This window comes from Moschus berezovskii, chromosome 10, assembly GCF_049115385.1.
Source record: "Moschus berezovskii isolate FMDL1 chromosome 10, NW_MosBer_1.0, whole genome shotgun sequence".
NCBI classification, from domain to species: domain Eukaryota; kingdom Metazoa; phylum Chordata; class Mammalia; order Artiodactyla; family Moschidae; genus Moschus; species Moschus berezovskii.
The window spans coordinates 58,668,393-58,689,463 of record NC_142469.1 but is presented as its reverse complement, the minus strand read 5'-3'; the positions used below and the strand labels follow the sequence as shown (position 1 = coordinate 58,689,463).

The 21,071-nt window shown below is 41.0% G+C and overlaps 1 protein-coding gene across 1 annotated transcript in view; it reads left to right on the top strand.

Annotated features, from left to right (window-relative positions):
* Positions 1-21,071, top strand: part of KLHL32 (kelch like family member 32) — a 217,725-nt gene that overhangs the window by 152,799 nt on the left and 43,855 nt on the right. Inside the window, exon 6 of the mRNA XM_055433048.2 lies at positions 3,595-3,810. Within this exon, the coding sequence (XP_055289023.1) occupies positions 3,595-3,810 (216 nt within the window). The remainder of the gene's footprint in view (positions 1-3,594; positions 3,811-21,071) is intronic.

Here is a 21,071-nt window from a genome sequence, read left to right as displayed (position 1 = left end):
TATAGATGAACATTCAGTGCAGTTTAACCAGTGCTTCCCACCTCCCCCATCACATTAATGGGAATCCTTAAAAGCAGCATTATTTTTTGCTTGCACATGGTCTCAGCCAGTAGAACAAGAAGTGATGATTTTGCTCAAGACTCACATGAACACATGGCCCCAGTACGAGGGATGTATATTGTGGTATCAAGACCTCAGTGAAGGTTTTCTTTTTTCCTCTCAGTTCCCCACTTTACACAGTGTGACTACCGAGGTGCTGAGTATGCATAGCAAGGGGAACCAGAAGCTCTGACAGAGAGAGCACTGGCGATTTGGGGAAATTATGCTTTTAAGCTGGAGAAGGCAATGGCAACCCACTCCAGTACTCTTGCCTGGAAAATCCCATGGACAGAGGAGCCTGGTAGGCTGCGGTCCATGGGGTCGCTAAGAGTCGGACACGACTGAGCGACTTCACTTTCACTTTTCACTTTAATGTACTGGAGAAGGAAATGGCAACCCACTCCAGTGTTCTTGCCTGGAGAATCCCAGGGAAGGGGGATCCTGGTGGGCTGCCGTCTACAGGGTTGCACAGGGTCAGACACGACTGAAGCGACTTAGCAGCAGCAGCAGCAGCATGCTTTTAAGCAGAAGAGAGGAGAAATGAAAAGGTAAAGGCAGGGAGCAGACTTTTAACTGTTGTTTCTCTTGTACACCAGTATATGTCAGTTGAGTTTGCCTTTGCTCTTCACTCAAGCATTGACACTTGTCCGTTTAGCCTTCATTCTCCACTAATATCAAATACTTTGTTAGATTGGATTTGGGAGTGATATAAAATTATACCCTTTTAGGAAACAAAAATATTTCATGACTGTGGAAGTAGGAATTAAATGATCACATTCAAAAGGATCACAGCAGAAGAGAAACACGTTTTAAAATCCTGTATTAATTCTCTGGTCCTCTGCAATTTTGAACTGGACTGACTTCTAATCAGAAGAAACCCAGTATCTCTATACAAAGATACTTAAAAAAGAATATTTGATTGCTGCATAATCCAGCCGCAAACTCATGGTCATGTACACCTTTTTGGCAGAATGAGTGGGGAAAAAACACTGTCCCTGTGTTGTGCGCGTTTATCTTTTACTTTGCCTAGCTTGGTGGTTTCTGCCTCTGCGCATGCTCGTCTTTTTGCGCGGTGCCGCCGGCCTCTGCCACACAGAATTGAGGCAAGGTTTAGGCGTGCACCCTGGGTGCCTGAAAGGCACTGACACCCCACGCTTCTGAGGGGCTGCAGAGTGACTTAGTAGTAGTAGCCATCTCTCTCAGTCGTGTCTGACACTTTGCGGCCTCATGGGCTCTACAGTCCATGGAATTCTCCAGGGCAGAATACTGGAGTGGGGGATCTTACCAACCCAGGGATCCAACCCAGGCCTCCCGCATTGCAGGCAGATTCTTTAGCAGCTGAGCTGCCAGGGAAGGCCGCAGAGTGACTTACCTGGAAGCTAAAATCGTATCCAGCGCCCAGAAGCAGTTAAACTTGCTTCCTAGATGTACTGACTAGAAATAACTTACTCATTCCGAGAAGATGGTCCTGAAGTTGGTTGTAGAAGCTCCACGTGCAAGGGTTACATATTCTTTCCTTCCATAGTAGAATTTACCAGTCTGAAAAGGTAAGATTTGGAGAATGAGTTTAAACAGTACTTTAAAAAAATTGGTGCTGGAGGCAGAATCTGCAGTATTCCTTTGATAAAATCTGCTGAATGGAAAGCCAACATATTTTAATTGAGTGGCTGTGAGTGGACCCTTACATATTTTGAGTTGTAATGAATTTTAGTGGTTAACTGTGGTAAACTTCATTTCAAAGACAAGTTATTTATTCTTTTTCAATTGTGTTGGCAAATAGAGCTATTAAGAGCCAGAATCTTATGTCTGATTGCTGAAGTCATGTAGCTTGACTCCTGTTAGGAATGTAATTAAAGTGTCATCTCCCACCAAAAGAAATAGAATCTGAAGAAAAAGAATCAGGTGGCTGGAATGATGTTGCAACTGTTACTCTGAGACTTGTTTTTACATCTTCACTATACTTTTCATTATTTAGAAAAACACTGTACAGTAGAAACATAATGGAAGTCATATATATTAATTTAAAATTTTCTAGTAGCTGCATTAAAAGTAAAAAAAAAGGTGAAATTAATGATATTTAATCTACTATATCCAGAGTAATAACATTTCAACATATAATCAATATAAAAATTATTAATGAGACATTTTACATTCTAATTTTCTTACTCTTTGCTTTCATATATATTTAACATTATGCCTCCATGCATGCTCACTCAGTCATGTCAGACTCTTTGTGACCCCATGGACTGTAACCCACCAGGCTCCTCTGTACATGGGATTCTCAGGCAAGTAATACTGGAGTGGGTTGCCATTTCCTCCTCCAGGGGAACTTCCCAACCCAGGGATCGAACCCACATGTCTTGCATTGGCAGGTGAATTCTTTACCACTGTGCCACCTGGGAAACCCGTATTTAACACTTACAGCACATCTCAAATCACACTAGCTACATTTCAAATGCTGCATAGGTACATGTGGCTGGCTAGTAGGCTACCATGTTGGACAGTGCCAGTTTAGAACATATTCCTTGAAACCTTAAACTATTATGCAAACAGGTATATTAGAATATATAGGTTTTAGAAAGAGTTCTTAATACTTTTTAGATTACTAAAAACAGGGCTAAGTATGTTGAAAATAAATCAGTCAATGGAGTAAATAGCCATCTGATGGTGTCCTGCATTCCTTAAGTTACTGGGAAATATTATAATAATTCCAAGTTGAAAAACAGGAGGAGAACTAGGACAGAGCCTCCTCTCAGTCTACTTGAAATAGGTAAGGTTTCTATCAACAAACTTGCCTGCCCACTATGGTTCCTGCAGAGTTACAAGACAGAGATTTCATAGATGTCCTGGCTTCTGGGGGCATTATTTTATAGCTTGGCCATGAGTTTGAGAACTTGTAGAGACAGGTGAAATCCCACCCCACTCCCTCACAATAAAGTATTGCAACAGAAACTCTTTGGAAAGATTGCCATTGACTGTCTAAATTTTATAAAAGCAAAGAACAATTATAAATCGTTCATCTCAGGTGGATTCAATATAGAATTACTCAGGACAGGAATCTTTTCTGTGAGATTTCCTCATTCCCTGAGACTTTACATGTAAAAATCTTTGTTTTAATTCATTGTCAGTTGTGTTTTGGAAAAAGAGTAGGGCTCCCACTCTACCTGCCCTCATTTTATCTTTAGTGGAAAAAATGTATCACCTGAGAGCTGTAAAATGAAAAAAATTGTCTTCATTGGGAAAATGATCCTAAAATGTTGCAAAGTAACATTTTTGCCAGTGAAACCTGAAACCCCTTTCAGGGGAAAAAATGTTAAATTCTAGAACACCAGTTCTCTGCCCAGAGCCTTGTAATGAAGATTTTGTTGTTTTGTACAGTTCCCTTTCTCCCACTCCTGTCATGCAAACTTCGGGGCTGTTCAGAATTTCTTGCTTATTCTTTCTTGGATTGATTTCTAAGAGATCTTTTTCCATTTTTATTTTTTTGACACCCAGGAATTAAATAGCTTTAATTACTTGGATCTGTACAGACTTGCTGACCTCTTTAACCTCACTTTGTTGGAGAAGGCAGTGATCGATTTCTTAGTGAAACACCTCTCTGAGCTCCTGAAGAGTCGGCCGGAGGACATTCTAACGCTGCCTTATTGTCTGCTTCAGGAGGTACTGAAGAGCGACCGCCTGACCTCCTTGAGCGAAGAGCAGATCTGGCAGGTAAGGGCACTCTGCATGGGTCCTCCTTCGGCGGGAAGTCATGGAATGATTAAAAGTTAAAGGATTGAGGAACAATGACAACTGTTTTGTCTGGTTTGCTCCACATTGGATTTTAAGTCTTAGAAGTCATGTCCTTGATGGGCAAGTAATTGGAGAACATCAGCCCTTGAGGCTTCATCCCGCTCAGCTCAACTGAGGGAATCACAGGTAGGATTCCTCAGACCCTCACCATGGCTTTCCGGAACCTAAGGGGGTTACATCAGAAAGAGTCAAGGAGTTTTATTCTCTTGCCAAACATAGTTACTGAAGCTGAATATGAGAAGGACAGATTGTAAAGTGGTATTTATGCCTATTTAAGACCAATGGAATCAGAATAAGCTCTGGGCTTTCCTGTAAACAGTTCGGGAGCAGGCCTTTGTTGCAGTAGAGAGCAGCTGGGACCTTAAACGAGACGAAGCTCTTTCTGCTTCACATTGGGAAAACCTCTTTCCTTCCTTCCTTCCGTGCTCATTGCTGTTTTCCTATGCCCTGCCTTTTCACCGGACATAGCATTCCTTTCAGATACTCTTTGTTTAGGGGACAGAGGATGTTTTGTGTTTTCAAGTTGATTATTCAGTTGAAATCCATTGTGCTCATCTCCAGTGACTATACTTGAACAGTCCACACAGTGTCTTTGGAAAACTGTCACCACAGAGTCACCAGTCTGACTGTTTTCCAAAGACAGAGTCCATCTTTCCCCGCTTCTCCTTATACTTTCCGTCTTCCTCTCTAAAGTAGTGGCTAGCCATCTTGTTACTTCTTGGATTCCGTACCTTCAAGATTTCATGGTCATTTGAAAATGAATACAGAATACAAAGGAAAATATAAAGTCTTCTATTAGCAGATGAGGAACCTTGTATCTTATCAAAAGACATTTAGAGAATACTTTAATTATGGCTGAAATGGAGTCATAGGTAGTTGTGAATTATCCAATGTCTGATTCTCTGGTGGTGGTGATTTAACTGCCAAGTCGTGTCCTACTCTTTGTGACCGCATGGACTATATCCTGCCAGGCTCCTCTATCCATGGGGATTCTCCAGGCAAGAATACTTGGGGTGAGTTACCATTTCCTTCTTCAGGGGATCTTCCCGATCCAGGGACTGAACCCACGTCTTCTGCATTGGCAGGCAGATTCTTTACCACTGAGCCACCTTTGAAGCCCACATCTGATTCTACTGATGGCTAATTTTCCTGATGCCTTTCTCCCTAATTTCTTTGTTTACCTTACTTTAATCAGCAACTTTTCTCTTCACCATGGCTTCCACCAGTGAGGATAAGAGCCGCAGTGTATTGGATCCTTACAGGACCCAGGCTCTTTGCAAACTTACTAACTTATCATCACAACAGGCCCGAAGGATGGCTGTTAGCATTCCATCCTCCGGACAAACAAAACGAGGCTTCAGGGTTACAGAGCAGAGCCAGGCTTCAAATGCATGTTTGCTGACACCTGCCCTCATCTTTCAAGTATTCCACACTGTCTTGACAAGAAAATATAAGTGAAAAAAACAAGCCACAAATTATTTTCTGCTTCTTAGGTATATCTCATAGTGTTTGTTCAGGCAGAGGTCAGAAGTGTTGGTGGGGATGAGTTTGAGGGTATGAATTTTAATTATGTGTGGAAAGCACAAATCTTCAGAATTACTGTGGTTAATTCAAAGTGAGGAATTGTCATATTTTTCCTGACTTCCCAAAGGGAAAAAGACTTAGAATGAATTCTGCATTTGATTATTTCTAACCAAATTGAGATGTGAGCCAACTATCCCTGTGGCTTCTGTCTCTTTTTGTGGCATGGTTGAAAGCACTGCCAGATATCAACATGGTAATGTACAGATGTGCGAGTGTCCAAAAATTTCACGCTATTCACATAGGAGTTACTGTAATTGCCTCTCTAAAGGTTACTAATATTACAATGTAGAATCTCAAAAGCTGCTTTCTGCTGCAGGCAATATTTTCTTAGACCTGGTCCTAAAGAAATAATTAAAAGACTCACAGAAATATTATCAATTTAGGCATTCAACTGGCAATAAGAAACTGTTTTTGCATTATCTTAGTAAATAAGTAATTCCCTCATACTCAACCCAATAGAGAAAAATCAGATCAGTCCAGTTATATCACCTCAAGTATAGTTAAGTTCATCATTTTTGCTGAGGTTATACTGGTAATGCAATATACCAGGGAAGAATCTAATATTCAGCCCAGGGTGAAGATTGGGTATGCCAGAGGATTAGTGTCAGGGTGACTTTATAGAAGTGAAACTTGATGGACAGGTTGGAGACAGATCTACAGAATCTCATTAAATTGCTGAATTGTTCATTACGGAACGTTCTCACTGTAATAAAGTGCTCATTGACTTTGACAAATCCCTATCCCATGTCTTAAAGAAGAACAGTGAATCTAGGGGTGTTGGGGAGGAAACAGAAAATTGGCACAAAGTAGGACAAGTAATGGAAAAGCAGATGGAGGGATGGTGTTGTTTGATTATGTGCAACTGGTAACTTATGTGAGAGCTCAGTAAACACACACACACACACACACCCTTACACATGTGGCTCTTCCACTCTCTGATCTACTGGTAGTGTAATCCGGGATATCCACTTTATTTGGCAAAAGGCCCAATTTTTATTATTCACCATACTTTACACAATTTGGCTCTAAGTACATGTCATAAGAACTGTCACTTTATCCTAACTGAACAGACTTTTTTCTTTTTCCTGCTGTCCCGTATCTAGTCCCTTTCGTGCTAAAATGTGCTAAAGCCTGTGATAACCATTCTGTGCATCTGAAAACCTATGAAATCCCCTGATATTATGCTTTTTGTCTGCTCTCTTTTCTTCCACCTAACCTTTTAAAACTTTATCTTAAGTCTTCTCTCTCACAGAGGCTTCTTCATCTCCCTAAACAATTACTTTCTCCCTTCCATAGCCTGAAACTACTGGGTCTGTTCATTAACTTCACTTTATATTCACAGGTACTGTTGAGACTTTACCACGTATACACTTTGGATATATAAAGACAGAGAAGTCCCCTCAAAAAAAATCTCTCTCTTTTTAATTCAGTTCAATTCTGCTCAACAATTTGGTGTTAGAGTTCAAGGCCAGCAATTTCTCAGATTCCAGATGAAAGATACCAAATTGGTTATTGCGTTCAAAAAAAGAGGAGACTAAAAATGAGCACATCAGCGGAGGAGGAAACACGGGGCGTGAGGTCACTGGCACCCATGACCTGGCAGGTCTCCACCAGTTTTATTTTGCTTTCAGGTTTTAGCTTTGACTTAGGACTTTGTTTCAGCAGGGGCCTGTTAAATTTCTCTCGTTAGATTCAACATATAGTTTCAGACTACTGAGCCGGGGGTCCTGCTCTGAAACTTAGAGTAAAACCATGAAACAGTTCCATTGCACTCCCACATATTGGGTCTGTTCTCTTTTCATAGGAGGTACTGGATAACCTGTTTTTTCCTCAGGAAGGTATATTTTCTGCCTTCTTTTCTTTTTTTTTTTACCACAATCTCTACATCTATTTCTGCTTTATTGACTATGCCTCAGCCTTTGACTGTGTGGATCACCATAAACTGTGGAATATTCTGAAAGAGATGGGAATACCAGACCACCTGACCTGTCTCTTGAGATACCTGTATGCAGGTCAGGAAGCAATAGTTAGAACTGGACATGGAACATCAGACTGCTTCCAAATAGGAAAAGGAGTACGTCACGGCTATATATTGTCACCCTGCTTATTTAACTTATATGCAGAGTACATCATGAGAAACGCTGGGCTGGAAGAAGCACAAGCTGGAATCAAGAATGCCGGAAGAAATACCAATAACCTCAGATACGCAGACGACACTGCCCTTATGGCAGAAAGTGAAGAGGAACTAAAAAGCCTCTTGATGAAAGTGAAGGAGGAGAGTGAAAAAGTTGTCTTAAAGCTCAACATTCAGAAAATTAAGATCATGGCATCTGGTCCCATTACTTCATGGGAAATAGATGGGGAAACAGTGGAAACAGTGTCAGACTTCAATTTTTGGGGCTCCAAAATCACTGCAGATGTTGATTGCAGCCATGAAATTAAAAGAAGCTTACTCCTTGGAAGGAAAGTTATGACCAACCTAGATATCATATTTAAAAGCAGAGACATTACTTTGCCAACCAAGGTCCGTCTAGTCAAGGCTATGGTTTTTCCAGTAGTCATGTATGGATGTGAGAGTTGGACGGTGAAGAAAGCTGATCGCCGAAGAATTGATGCTTTTGAACTGTGGTGTTGGAGAAGATTCTTGAGAGTCCCTTGGACTGCAAGGAGATCTAACCAGTCCATCCTAAAAGAGATCAATCCTGGGTGTTCATTGGAAGGATGGTTGTTGACGCTGAAACTCCAGTGCTTTGGCCACCTCATTTTAAGAGGTGACTCATTGGAAAAGACCCTAATGCTGGGAAGGATTGGGGGTGGGAGGAGAAGGGGACAACAGAGGATGAGATGGCTGGATGGCATCACCAACTCAATGGACATGGGTTTGGGTGGACTCTGGGAGTTGGTGATGGACAAGGAGGCCTGGCGTGCTGCGATTCATGGGGTTGCAAAGAGTCTGACACGACTGAGCGACTGAACTGAACTTTTCTGAGAATAAAGGGGAAGTTACCCTCTATGGCAGTGTAGTTTGTAGAAAAACCTATATCTTATGTAAATTCTTGTATTTGCTAGCGTAAGGAGAAAGTGTGGCTGTCCACCTATCAATATATTTTTTTTTTTTTTTTTGCTGCGCCACATGGCATGTGGGATCCTAGTTCCCTGACCAGGTATCAAACCCAGAACCCCTGTATTTGAAATGTTGAATCTTAACCACTGGACTGCCAGAGAAGTCCCTATTCATCAGTATAAACTGCTGCTGCTGCTGCTAAGTTGCTTCAGTCGTGTCCGACTCCGTGCGACCCCTTAGACAGCAGCCCATGAGTCTCCCCTGTCCCTGGGATTCTCCAGGCAAGAACACTGGAGTGGGTTGCCATTTCCTTCTCCAATGCATGAAAGTGAAAAGTGAAAGTGAAGTCACTCAGTTGTATCCGACTCTTAGCGACCCCATGGACCGCAGCCTACCAGGCTCCTCCATCCATGGGATTTTCTAGGCAAGAGTACTGGAGTGGCTTGCCATTGCCTTCTCTACTAAATGCCCCAAACCATGGAATGTAAGGCAGAGTACAAGTTAGCTAACTCCGTTTCCCTCTCCTAATCTTCACCCCAATTGGGAAGGATCCTTCTGGTTTTAAACCATTACCCAGCTCTCTGGATTATTATCTCATCTCTGAAGTAGAAACAAGGATATTTAAAAATGGGTACAGTAGATTGTTGATTTACACATGAGTATTTATTGTATACCTGTTATGTGCTCGGCACAGTTTTAGAAGTTAGATCCTGGGGTAAAAAGCTCTTTAAAAGTGTTCAGTTGTCAGGTTAGAGGGATTTAGCTTAGCTTTATTTCTGAACATGGAAAATTTTTGTTTACCTTTAATTCTTATTTTATTAACTATTTCGTACTTTCAGTGAAAAGCACTTATTATTTAATAAGTGTTAATTATACATCAGTGGTTTTCATCCTTTGCTAACCTTGGCTTGAGGGCTCCTCCTTATATTTTGAGCCTAACTTTGCCTGGACTTCAGTAGATAATAAGAGCAGACGATTCAGTGGTCACATTACTGATGTCAGACAAGACCAGACCTTGGCAGGGAAAGTCTTTTTTATCCCAGTCCTGTCCCCTTTTAGTTTGGCAAAGAGGATCCATGTCATGTGGTTTGGGGCTGCGGGGATTGGAGTGGGTAATCAGGTTTACATTTGTCTTTGATTCTTCATCCCCAGAGCCAGAGGCTGTACCTGTAGGTTTGTGTTGAATGCTCCCTTCTTGTTCTCTTACACTCTATAAATAATGAATTAAAAACAATAATGTATAGTTTTTATATTAAAATGTATTGAATGGATAATAAGGCATCCTACTGTTCCTATAAAGGGCTGGATTTATTCTAAGAAAATTGGTATACTAAATGAGTTTCACCTTTTAAAACAGCATTTTTTTTCTTGCGCTTTAGTTGGAAATTTGCTTCTGTAAGTCATACTGTTAGTAACACATTCACTTTATATCTCTAGAGATGTAAGTCACATATTGTTTAGAGTAGTCAACAACCTCTGATGCAGTGATTTTTTTGACAGGCCCCTCCTGGGCTTTTATCTACTCTACAAACTACCCACCTTAGGTTTGATTTAATCATTTCCCTCAAAAGGAGTCCCAGAAAGTGAACCCAAACAAAAAGCTACTATCCCTTTATAGTTGGAAAATAGAGGACACTAGCGATGTGCTCAGTGTTTGACTTTTATCTCTAAGATGATAAACTGTCCCAGATGCACCTCTGGCCAGAGAGAAGGAAAGACTTCAAACAGTACTGTGTGTCCAACAATACCATCGTAACACTTCACATTTGAATGTCACATCCCGGTTTCCAGAATGCGTCTTCATTTTGCATTGCTTTGTGCTCCTGTGGTACAAATGGGGAACCTGAAGTAACAGAGCTAGAAATCAAATTCACGTCTTCTAATTCTTGGGTTTTTCCCACTTTGGCCCATAGCTGCCAAGTTCGTAATAGAAGTGCAAAAATACCTGGGGTGTGGTGGACACAGAGGTGCATCAAGTTAATCCTGTGACTGGAAAAGAAATTAGGAATGGCTTGGCTGTTCCTGTCCCCTGGTGTGGTGCCAGCAGGTTGAAGGGGCCAGCTCTGCACCTTCATACCTGTGTCATGTGGCTAACGCTGACTCTCTGCTCCCTGTGCTTAATTGTGCACCCCCACCCTGTGCCGGATTGCTTCCCAGTGGGGACTGACCTCTGCCAAATACAGTAGTGATTTCTTTGTTAATTTTGGGTGTGTTGGTATGGGTGGATTAGAAAACGAAATTCTTTTGCTTGGACATTTCAACATCACCTGGTATCCCTTTTGCCTTCAGTGCTTTATTCATTGTTAATTCTTTTTTCAAAAATATTTATTTATTTGGCAGCACTGGGTTTTAGTTGCAGCATGTGGGATCTTTTTTAGTTGTGGCATGTGGGATCTAGTTCCCTGCCTGGGAATTGAACCCAGGCCCCTTGCATTGGGAATGCAGTGGAGTCCTAGCCATTGGGCCACCAAGGAAGTCCCTCATTGTTCATTTTTGTTCATTGTACTACTCTCTTAAACAGCTTTGCAAACCTTTGTCAATCACTGCAGTAGAGTCCAAGCCTCAAAGAAATTAGACTGTGGGTGACCATTTAATCAAAAAACTCCATAAGTACTGTCCTCATTCTTACACTTGGTAGCTAGACATGAAATAAAATATTGTAGCCTGAGAACTCTTATCCCCACCCCCTAATTGCAGTCTTTCATTATATCCCTGCCCTTTCTCAGTTTAATTTCATATATGCATGTATCATTACTATTTTTTCAGAGAGGTCCTTTCTGGGCATCTTAACTAAATGTGTAACATTTCTCAGTTTTCTTCCTGAAGCTTCTGGCTGCTGCTGCTGCTGCTAAGTCACTTCAGTCGTGTCTGACTCTGTGTGACCCCATAGACGGAAGCCCACCAGGCTCCCCCGTCCCTGGGATTCTCCAGGCAAGAACACTGGAGTGGGTTGCCATTTCCTTCTCCAATGTGTGAAAGTGAAAAGTGAAAGTGAAGTCGCTCAGTCGTGTCCGACCCCCAGCGACCCCATGGACTACAGCCTACCAGGCTCCTCCATCCATGGGATTTTCTAGGCAAGAGTACTGGAGTGGCTTGCCATTGCCTTCTCTGGAAGCTTCTGGCAGTCCCTCCCAAATACCTACAGTCTTTTCTACAAATGTGATGAGGGCATCTTCACTTCCTTTTTACTAGATGTTACACTGAGAATAAGTAGGGGTTCATTCACATCCCACATAGTGCTGTGCCTGGAGGATGTCTGATCCTGGGAATGCCCCCAGCTGGACACTGAGTGCTTCTGCTATTTCAGGTCTTGGTGCTCAGAGGGGCCTGAGTGTGTATTCAGTCACTTGTCCTGATCTGCATGCGGCTGATTCCTTGTGAGGACTCATCCCCGAGGAGCTTGACTAGTGGTCCTGCTGTTGTTCGTCTGGGCTGTGTGCCTTTGAGAGACGCACAGCACATTCATTTCAGAGGGACTTTGCTCCAGCTAATCCTCAGTGCTAGAGCTGTGCATTGTCAAGAGGCCGTGCAGGGCAGTGATTATCAGAAATTACAGGAGACCTAACTTGTATTCATGTGCTGCTGTTCCCATGAGTTAATAGTTTCTTTTTCCTTCCTTTTATTTTGTTTTAAATGAGCACAACAGAACAACAAGGTGATTTATGAGATATGACATATTTATGTTCTCTGCTTCTAATTTTCATTGTGATTCATGTTGTTTCCAGACTGATATTTTTGTTGTTGCTGCTGTGAGAAGGAAAAAGATGACTGGAGAACATTACTTATGCATTGGTAGCCTGCAGTCATATTGCTGCTACCTGGGTTATCAGGGATTTAAAAATAAAACCCAAACTGTATGCTAAACATGAGGTAGAAACCTCGAGGCCAGGCACAGAAGTTCATCAATAATAATAACACCGATAATAATTTTTACAATCCTTAGAGAGCTTTATACTTTTTAAGCATTTTTACACACATCATTTCATTCAAGTCTCCCATCAGCCTTGTTAAGGTTGATGAGGCAACTATCACCCAAATTTTAACAGGTGAGAAAGTGAAAAACAGAGGACAAGTGGTTGACTCCCTTCACAGTATGGTTTCAATGTAGATCTCACTGTGTTTTCTTCAAATACTCCAAATCACTAAGAAAACAGAAACTCAGCGTACCTGATACAGCTCCTCAAAAGTCAAACCAACTATATTACTCTATAATACGTGAGCCAGCAGTCTACATTTCCTAATAAATTACCAGTTTTCACCTGTTGTGCTGCTTTGTGGGAAGTTACAAAAATGACTCTTAATCAGAGTCATACAAAAAAGTGTCGCTGAAGGTCTTTCTTTTATCAGAGCCTGGAAAATTGAGGCTGTAGATGGTTTGATGAGAAGGAGTGAATGGAGGACTCTGGCAGAGATAGGGAACCACCTTCCGTTCCTTGGAGGTACAAAGGGATAAAGTGCAAAGCAGGGAGAGACAGCCCATAATGGAGGATCACTTAAAATCCGATCAAGAGATTTTGATCAGTGTGAAAAAGAACTTAGAACATGGTTATTTCTGTTGCAGTCCCGCAGACTGAGTGATGGAAAGTCTTCAGACTGTTGTGAGAGTGAGGATGGGTCAGATGGAAATTATTAATCCTGATATCTTAATTTTATACCTGAATATTAAAATTGAGAAATTTATGTAGTAGAAAATGACATCTGGGTAATGGCCTAGACAAGGGATTTAAAAGAAAGGGAGAAAAATATTAATTTATTAACACTGATAAATGTTAAGTGTCTTTCTGGTAGAAATGAGCCTGTACCCCATGTCCTGCATTGCCAGACTATTTCTATAGGAATCCTTACCAGGCCAGTTGGGTGCCTGTTGGCCATGGTATTTGTGCCAGTTGGCCATATCAGACCATGGGAGATTGCCTGTCCTGGGTATTTTAGAGAGGCTCTCAACTTAGCCATGGAGTGACCCAGAGGCTCTAGGTTTGTTAATATTCCTAAGAGATGTCTGGGGAACCTTTGGCATTTATTTTTAAATGCCGACATCCTTTCACTCTGCTTGACTCACCCCTGTCTCCAGGACTGGCTACAAGTAAAACTAAAGAACATCTCTCAACTTACCTGGAGGGGAAAGGTGGCCATTCTAAGATAGTAATCATGGGCAGTATTCAGAAATATGAATAGTCGAGGTTCTCCTCTTTAATAGGACCACCTCTTTGTTACTTGGGGTGCCACATTGGAGGCGTGTAAACAGATTTCAGTATTCCACTAGACAAAACATAACCAGAAAGAAAAATTCTCTTAGGTAAAAAATCTTTGATGAATTCTAAAGATAAATAGCACAGGCTTTTGCATTGTTCCTCTTTGTCTATAGGAAGTCAGTTTCAGTAAGTGGTACAGATACTACTTATGTTTCAAGAACAGAAGCTAAAAAGAGCTGGGCCAGCTGGAGGCTGAATGCACTTATCTTCTTTGTGTGTGTTCTTGTTGATGAGAAATGCCCACACACCAGCTCCTCTGGCCACACAAGGAAGTCAGGTAATTGAAGTAGTGATGGATGGTGCGCTGAAGTTTAAACGTTTTAGGGGGACCTATCTTATTAACACTTTAAAACAAGTGAGCATAATATCATTAATTTTGATTAATTCATTTGCTCTTAATATAGCTTTTAATTTGTAATTCTAGGTGAATTACAATGTAATTTGGCATTAATTATACTAAATTGACTATAAGTCAGCCAATCACAATGGGAAATTACTCACAGCTGAAAGTAAAACTAGAATTCTCCATCCAGAAAGGACAACGCTTAGTTAAGAGGCAAATAGACTTTAGACATCCCTCTCTTTGGCTATGAGAATGACATTGAGCCTGCCGAGGGCTGTAAGCAATTTCTTATTCTGCTCACTGCTGGGACTGAATACTCTGTAGTGAAGCCCAACACAGAGAGTAAATAATAAAGTAAACAAAGGGATTGATTTGTCAGGTTGCCAGATCTCCTGAAGAATCTTTCTGTTCTTCTCAACTCTTGTACGATTTAAGCCACGTAGAGGGGCTGTGTAGTGCTTTCGAACGACAAATTCCACACCTCTTGGATTCAAGAGGTTAGAACAGACACTGACACAGGTCTGCCTGCTTTTCATCCTCCTGGTCTGTGAACCAGCTAAGGAAATTCTCTTAAATCCCACGTGCTGTCAGTTTTCCAAAGCCACTCTTTTCTTTTTTAAAAAATATTTTTATTTATCTATTTATTTGGCTGAGCTGGGTCTTGGTTGTAGCTTGTGAGATCTAGTTCCCCAAACAGGGATCAAATCCGGGACCCCTGCATTGGGAGCTCAGCATCTTAGCCCCTAGACCACTAGGGAAGTTCCCCAAAGTCACTCTTAATTGACCAATATACAAACTACCTTCTGGGCAGAAGGAAGTTTGTGCTTTAAAAACCAATGCTACTCAGGGAGAAGAAGGGAACCCTCGGGAGATGCAGAGCCTGGTCATTAATAAAACTTGTTGGAGGCCCCTATGTACACACCACAAGTAAGATGGCTGTTAAAGGATTCTGCCACCTGAGACAGTGGTGGGAGAGCAAAGATAGTTTTGTAAAATAATTGTGTTTGAACCATTTGCCAGGTATCTTTCTAGGAGAATTGTTTCCCATGGGGTCGCTAAGGGTCGGACACTACTGAGCGACTTCACTTTCATTTTTCATTTTCACACATTGGAGAAAGAAATGGCAACCCACTCCAGTGTTCTTGCCTGGAGAATCCCAGGGACGGGGGAGCCTGGTGGGCTTCCGTCTATGGGGTCACAAAGAGTCAGACACGACTGAAGTGACTTAGCAGCAGCAGGAAGTCATATGGCAAATTTAGCAATATCCTGCTTGAAGTATACGTACATGTAAGTAAAACTATGGAAATTTTGTACATTCTTGATACTTTTGTGGTGAGCACTTGACCCATAAAATGAGATCTAGCTATGAGGAGACTAAATATTGCATGGAAAATTCCATGCTGTTTTTAATAATTCTTTTTACTTTGTCTATTATATACCCCTATTGTATCATTCCAACTCACAGTCTAGCAAATAAAATGACCTACGTTTTATGTAAAAGTTTTGAGTAGAGAGGTTAAAAACTATCGTGTCCTGTCTCTTACACACATAGGGCTCGGGTTCACACCACACACACAAACACTTGCAGGTAGACAGACACATACATGTATATCACAGATTGCATGCGTATTTTTACAGCTAAAAAACTTTCCTTTGTTTTGCACTATTGACCTGAATCATAATACTCTCATGATTGGCTGGTTGATCCCAAGATTAAGGAAGAAAACAGAAGTTAGAAACTTACTTTTGCTACTCCAGGTGTATATTCTATTATCATAAATTATTTAAGAATATTAATGACTATAGTCTGTGTAGTTGCCACATGAATGCAGCAAAAATCATCTCAATTTTTTTTCCAAATCTCTTTGTGCCAAATTTCGCCTGGCCTATCACAGAAATTTTTATTCCTTTTCCTCAAATATTCTTTTTAATGTCAGCATAGGTTTGGTGGGTTCCACCTACCCCTGTGGTTCCCAGTATAGCTACGTGTTCCTAACTCAAAATCACCCTTATTTGATCTGTACCCTCTGACGGATGAGCTCCTAATGTGGTGGTCTTCAAGAACAGTAAAGGATTTGGGACAGAGAAATGGGTACTAAAGTAAGCAGAGCAGAGGGGTTGAGAGAAAACATTTACAAGATATTTCTGCCCTCGGTTTTATCATCTCATCATTTAGAATGCCAGTGGAATAAATGGGTCTGTTAATCAAACAGCACTGAGAGGTTAGGTCATTGGAAGCCTTTTTAGTCATTTTGTGCTTTTCAAGAGTGAATTTGTTAGAATTATGCTGAATACCCACTTAAAGCCTCAGCTGATAACCCTACCTGTGTTTTATAACTCTGCACTGTCAGAACTCATAATAAGTCAAACATTCTTTCAGTGGTGCTCATAAGGGAGGAAAAAAAAAAAACCCACAAATTTAAGAGTAATTTCAGATTGTAAATGAAAAGGAGAGGCACGACTGTTCATTTGCACCAATCATGCCTTCCTTTCATCTGCTCTGATTAGGCCTGGTGCGGTTTCATCAGACCCCTCCATCACCGAGCTGTCACTCCAGCCGTCTGTTGATTGAAAACAATCAAGGCTCTGATGGCACAATTATTCTGACCCTTTAACTAGAGGCTGCTGTGATAATGAAAGGTTGATTATGATAGTTTGTGCCTCTTTCAGTTTGCCAAGAAGGTTAATTTGGGCATCAGACGGATGTTTAATGGGCGCTTGCTGGCTACACTGAGGTAAATGAGAACGTGCAGTCTTGGATATTGCACGGATATAGTTTGGCTGTCAATCATTGTCATTTGGAGTTTGTGCCTCACACTCTGGAAATCACATTTTATTTTTTCCTTGGGATTTAATTTATTCTGTGCCCCGAGGAAGTTCTTTCACTCAGTGACCTTCACAGCAGCTTTCTCTGCCTTTTTTTTTTTTTTTTCAAATGGAGCTCAAAGGCACAACACATCTAGAAGAGCATTTTTCTTTCATTTTCACTTAAAAATGGAAACTTTAAAAAATCCATCCTTATCGCTGCCTTCCAATAGAGCAAATGTTCCCATCCTGGTTGTGCAGTGGGGGATGTAGATGACAGGGGTACTTTGGCCAGTTTGCTAATGCAGCAGCTCCCACAGTTGTTGTGCCCTGTTTCTTACACCAACCAGCAAAGCTGGGAAATTCAAAATGGGCGCATATATGAACTGAAGGCTCCATCCTCCCTACGTTTCTCTCACCAGCATGTCTCACAGCAGTCTGATGAATTCTTGTTTCCAAGGGCAGCCTCTAACTCCTTTTCCCTCCTTGGGAAGCATGAGGGGAGGGGTTGAGCTGGGGAGACAGATATTTGTCCACAGTACAACGAATGTTATTAAAAGTTGCAAATTTCAATTTGTATCATCCCAGCACCTAATCTTATTGCTTTTGAAGCATAAGGTAAAAAAGATGCAGGCGTCTAATGGTGCTGGTGTTTACAATGCATGGCTCATTTTAGTCCTCCTTTATGCACACCTTTTAAAACAAAAAATGAAGGAAAAGAAAAAATAAAGGAAGGCCTTCATTTCTGTCTCCAAGCTCTGCACTGTGGTCTCATAGATTAGGGACCTGAGAGCCAGAATCACTGTTCTGCGTTTTCATTTATGTTGTCTTCCGGTCCTCCCTTCCACACCATGAACATTCAGCAGCATATTTCTACTTAGCTGTGGGACATTTTTTCTTACATGTCAGTTGTAAAACAATTAAGTGTATAGATGTTAAAGTGACAGCGTCATAATGATTATAATTTTACTTCAAGTGTTCTATTTTCACATTATTTCTTGCTTAAAAAAAAGCTTATTCGTTTTTGAATGGTAAAGGGAGTCATTAAGCGATAATTCAGTCTCACGTGAAGAGGCTCAAAAAAATGAATTAAGTCATTGAATTCAGTTACTGTTTTAAGGCAGCCCTTATTTAAGTATCAATGCTGTTTAAAATATTTGAAAATATATGAGAATAGGGTCGTGCATGTATGTATATATAATCTAACCAGATTCTTCATTGCACTAGACCATGAATAATTATTTTTGTTTAGCTCTCTGGATAGCATGGATAAAATCACCCTCAGGGATGCTTAGTAAAATTACTGATTAGTTATGTCTTGTTTTTATTTCAGCAGTAGAGAATAAAAAGGTAATTAGGGGAGAAAAGTCTCAGTCAAATCAATCAGGAGAGGTTTTTTCTTCTTTAGTATTTAAAAAATAAGATGACTTGCCACAGTGGTATCTATATTTTATTTTTAGATTCATTCTGTTTGCAAATTAATTAGACTTAAGCAAAAAAAAATTTTTTTTGAAGTATAACATTATTTCAAATCGTTTTTGATCCAAGCCTGCCTGTGTTTCTACCTTCCCCCAGCCTGCTGAACCCTTTACCTGTTGTGGAAAAGTAATATCTAAAGGTAAAGAACTTTCTCTGTGTCATTATAAGCTCCCCACCACATTCCCAGAACCGTGCTCTCATGGTGACTCCATTCACTTGAGACTGCATCCCCTCAGCAGTGATGTCCCCCATTACAGGGTCCCCAGAGTGTCTCACACTTCATCTCCTGGCCTCTGCTCCTAGGGCTGGACTCAAGTTACTGGCACCAGTTTCTCTTTCCTCTTCAACTCTTCTGCCTCCACCTTCCCCTTGTTGTTTCAACACATCGTTCCTCTGAATGTGGTAAAGATGTCTTGGGTCAGTGACTTCTTCATATTGCAGTCTCATAATTCCTTCAGCACATTTTTTTTTTTGCTGACCAAAAAATTTTTTTTTCTCCTTCAGCAAATACTTACATATTTCCTTCTGGACGCCTGGCCATGGGACTGGAACATGCTCCTTCTCTCAGGAGAGCGTGGAACATGCTCCTTCTCTCAGGAGAGCGTGGAACATGCTCCTTCTCTCAGGATAACAGCTCCTGTTAATTCCTCCTAGTGCTCCTTCCTTCACCCACTGCGGCCCCTCCCGCCTCATAGGTTTTCTGATTGTCAAGCCACTGCTTCTCCTGCACTGGGCCTGTCTTCCACACACCCATTTTCCATTGTTACTGTTCAGTCACTAAGTCATGTCCAACTCTTTGCGACCCCGTGGACTGCAGCATGCAGGCTTCCCTGTCCTTCACTATCTCCCAGAGTTTACTCAAATTCATGTCCATTAAGTCGGTGATGTCACCCAACCATATCATCCTCTACCACTCTTTTCTCCTCCTGCCTTCAGTATTTCCCAGCATCTGGGTCTTTTCCAATGAGTCGGCCTATGCATCAGGTGGCCAAAATATTGGAACTTCAGCTTCATTATCAGTCCTTCCAATGAATATTCAGGGTTCATTTCCTTTAGGATTGACTGGTTTGATCTTCTTGCAGTTCACGGGGTTCTCAAGAGTCTTCTCCAACACCGCAATTCGAAAACATCAGTTCTTCAGCACCCAGTCTTTACGTGACTACATCTATACGTAGTTACACCTGTATGTGACTATCCATTTTCCATACATGGCTATTATACATTGGCTTTCTAAGTCACCTCCCCCACTCAAAAAAAATCATAATTGTGCTGAAAGAGTGTATCTTTTTGACAAAAATATCACTTTTATATTCAAAGGTGCTGCAGGGTATTAATAGGTGTCTCCCATTATTTATACTGTGATGAAATGAAGGTGAAAAATGCAGTGTGAAGTATCTTTTTCACACATTAGTAGCCAGGCTGAAATTCACATGGTGAAGGTGGTTTAGTGGTCAGCATGGCATCTAAGTGTGTTCTTTGCAACTTACTGAGTGTAGGCCCTGGTACCCCAGCCCAGCAGCTCCATCCCTGATAATAGAGGCTGGCCCCTGACTGTGTTTAGTCACGTGCTCCATATAGTGGGTTCCCCACTCCATTCACTGTACTCTCACCTCTAAATTAATGTTTAAAGTAACCTTTGAGGATTCTTTTCTTTTTCTTTGGAGGCTGCCAACATTTACCCTTACCTGCAGCTTAGGTACTTCCTGAACATTTAATTCTTTTTTTTTTTTTTTACCATGTTACAAAACAATTCACTTTATTTTATTGTAGTACTTGTCCATCTCCACGAGTCACAAGACTGTAACAAGAAAAATACTAACAATTCCAGGTTATACAAATGGTTTGGCAAAAGAGGAACTAAGTAAGATGCTTCTTAATATTAAAGCAAACCCTCCAAATGCACTGGTTGTAACAAATGATGGGAAAGAGTGAAGATATTTTTTCTAATTCTGTTTCTGAACATCTAATTCATCACGGTCCCCTTATTTGAGGGATTTGACTATCTCTGTGTCTGTGACCTGGGGCAGCTGCTTTAGCCTATGAGCTCCTTTTGGTCATTAAAGGTTTCATTTCAGGTGGGGAGTGTATGTACCAGTGAACCTGTAATTGATTCATTATTATTGAATCAGTTCATAAAGAAATATTCAAAGGCTTGATGCTCTCAGGATGCTCCAGGGCATGTTTACAAATTAAACAGCTTTAAACAAAACAAACTTTAAAATGTATAAATGTACCAGCAATATTTAAAACACCCATAAGGGACATGGCAACATTAAAAGATGGATTTTGCTTGTGTCTGAAAATCTGCCTACAATAGACTGAAGCTTCTAAAATTGTAGGATTTTTCCTCCCCTAATTCCATACACCCTGAGTATATTTTACAGGGATACGTTAAGACACTTGAAGTCAAGAGTAAGGCTTGAGTTATATGGTACTAACAGAACTTGGAACTGAATGGCAAGTAAGATTGTATATATATATACAGAGAGAGAGAGAGAGAATTTCTTTCTCACTGGGTAAGTTCCTGGCACATAATGGACACTCAATAAGAAATTGAAGGGACTTCCCTGGTGGTCCAGTGTTTAAAACTCCTGCTTCCGGTGCACAGGGTGCAGGTATAATTCCTAGTTGGAGAACTAACATCCCACAGACT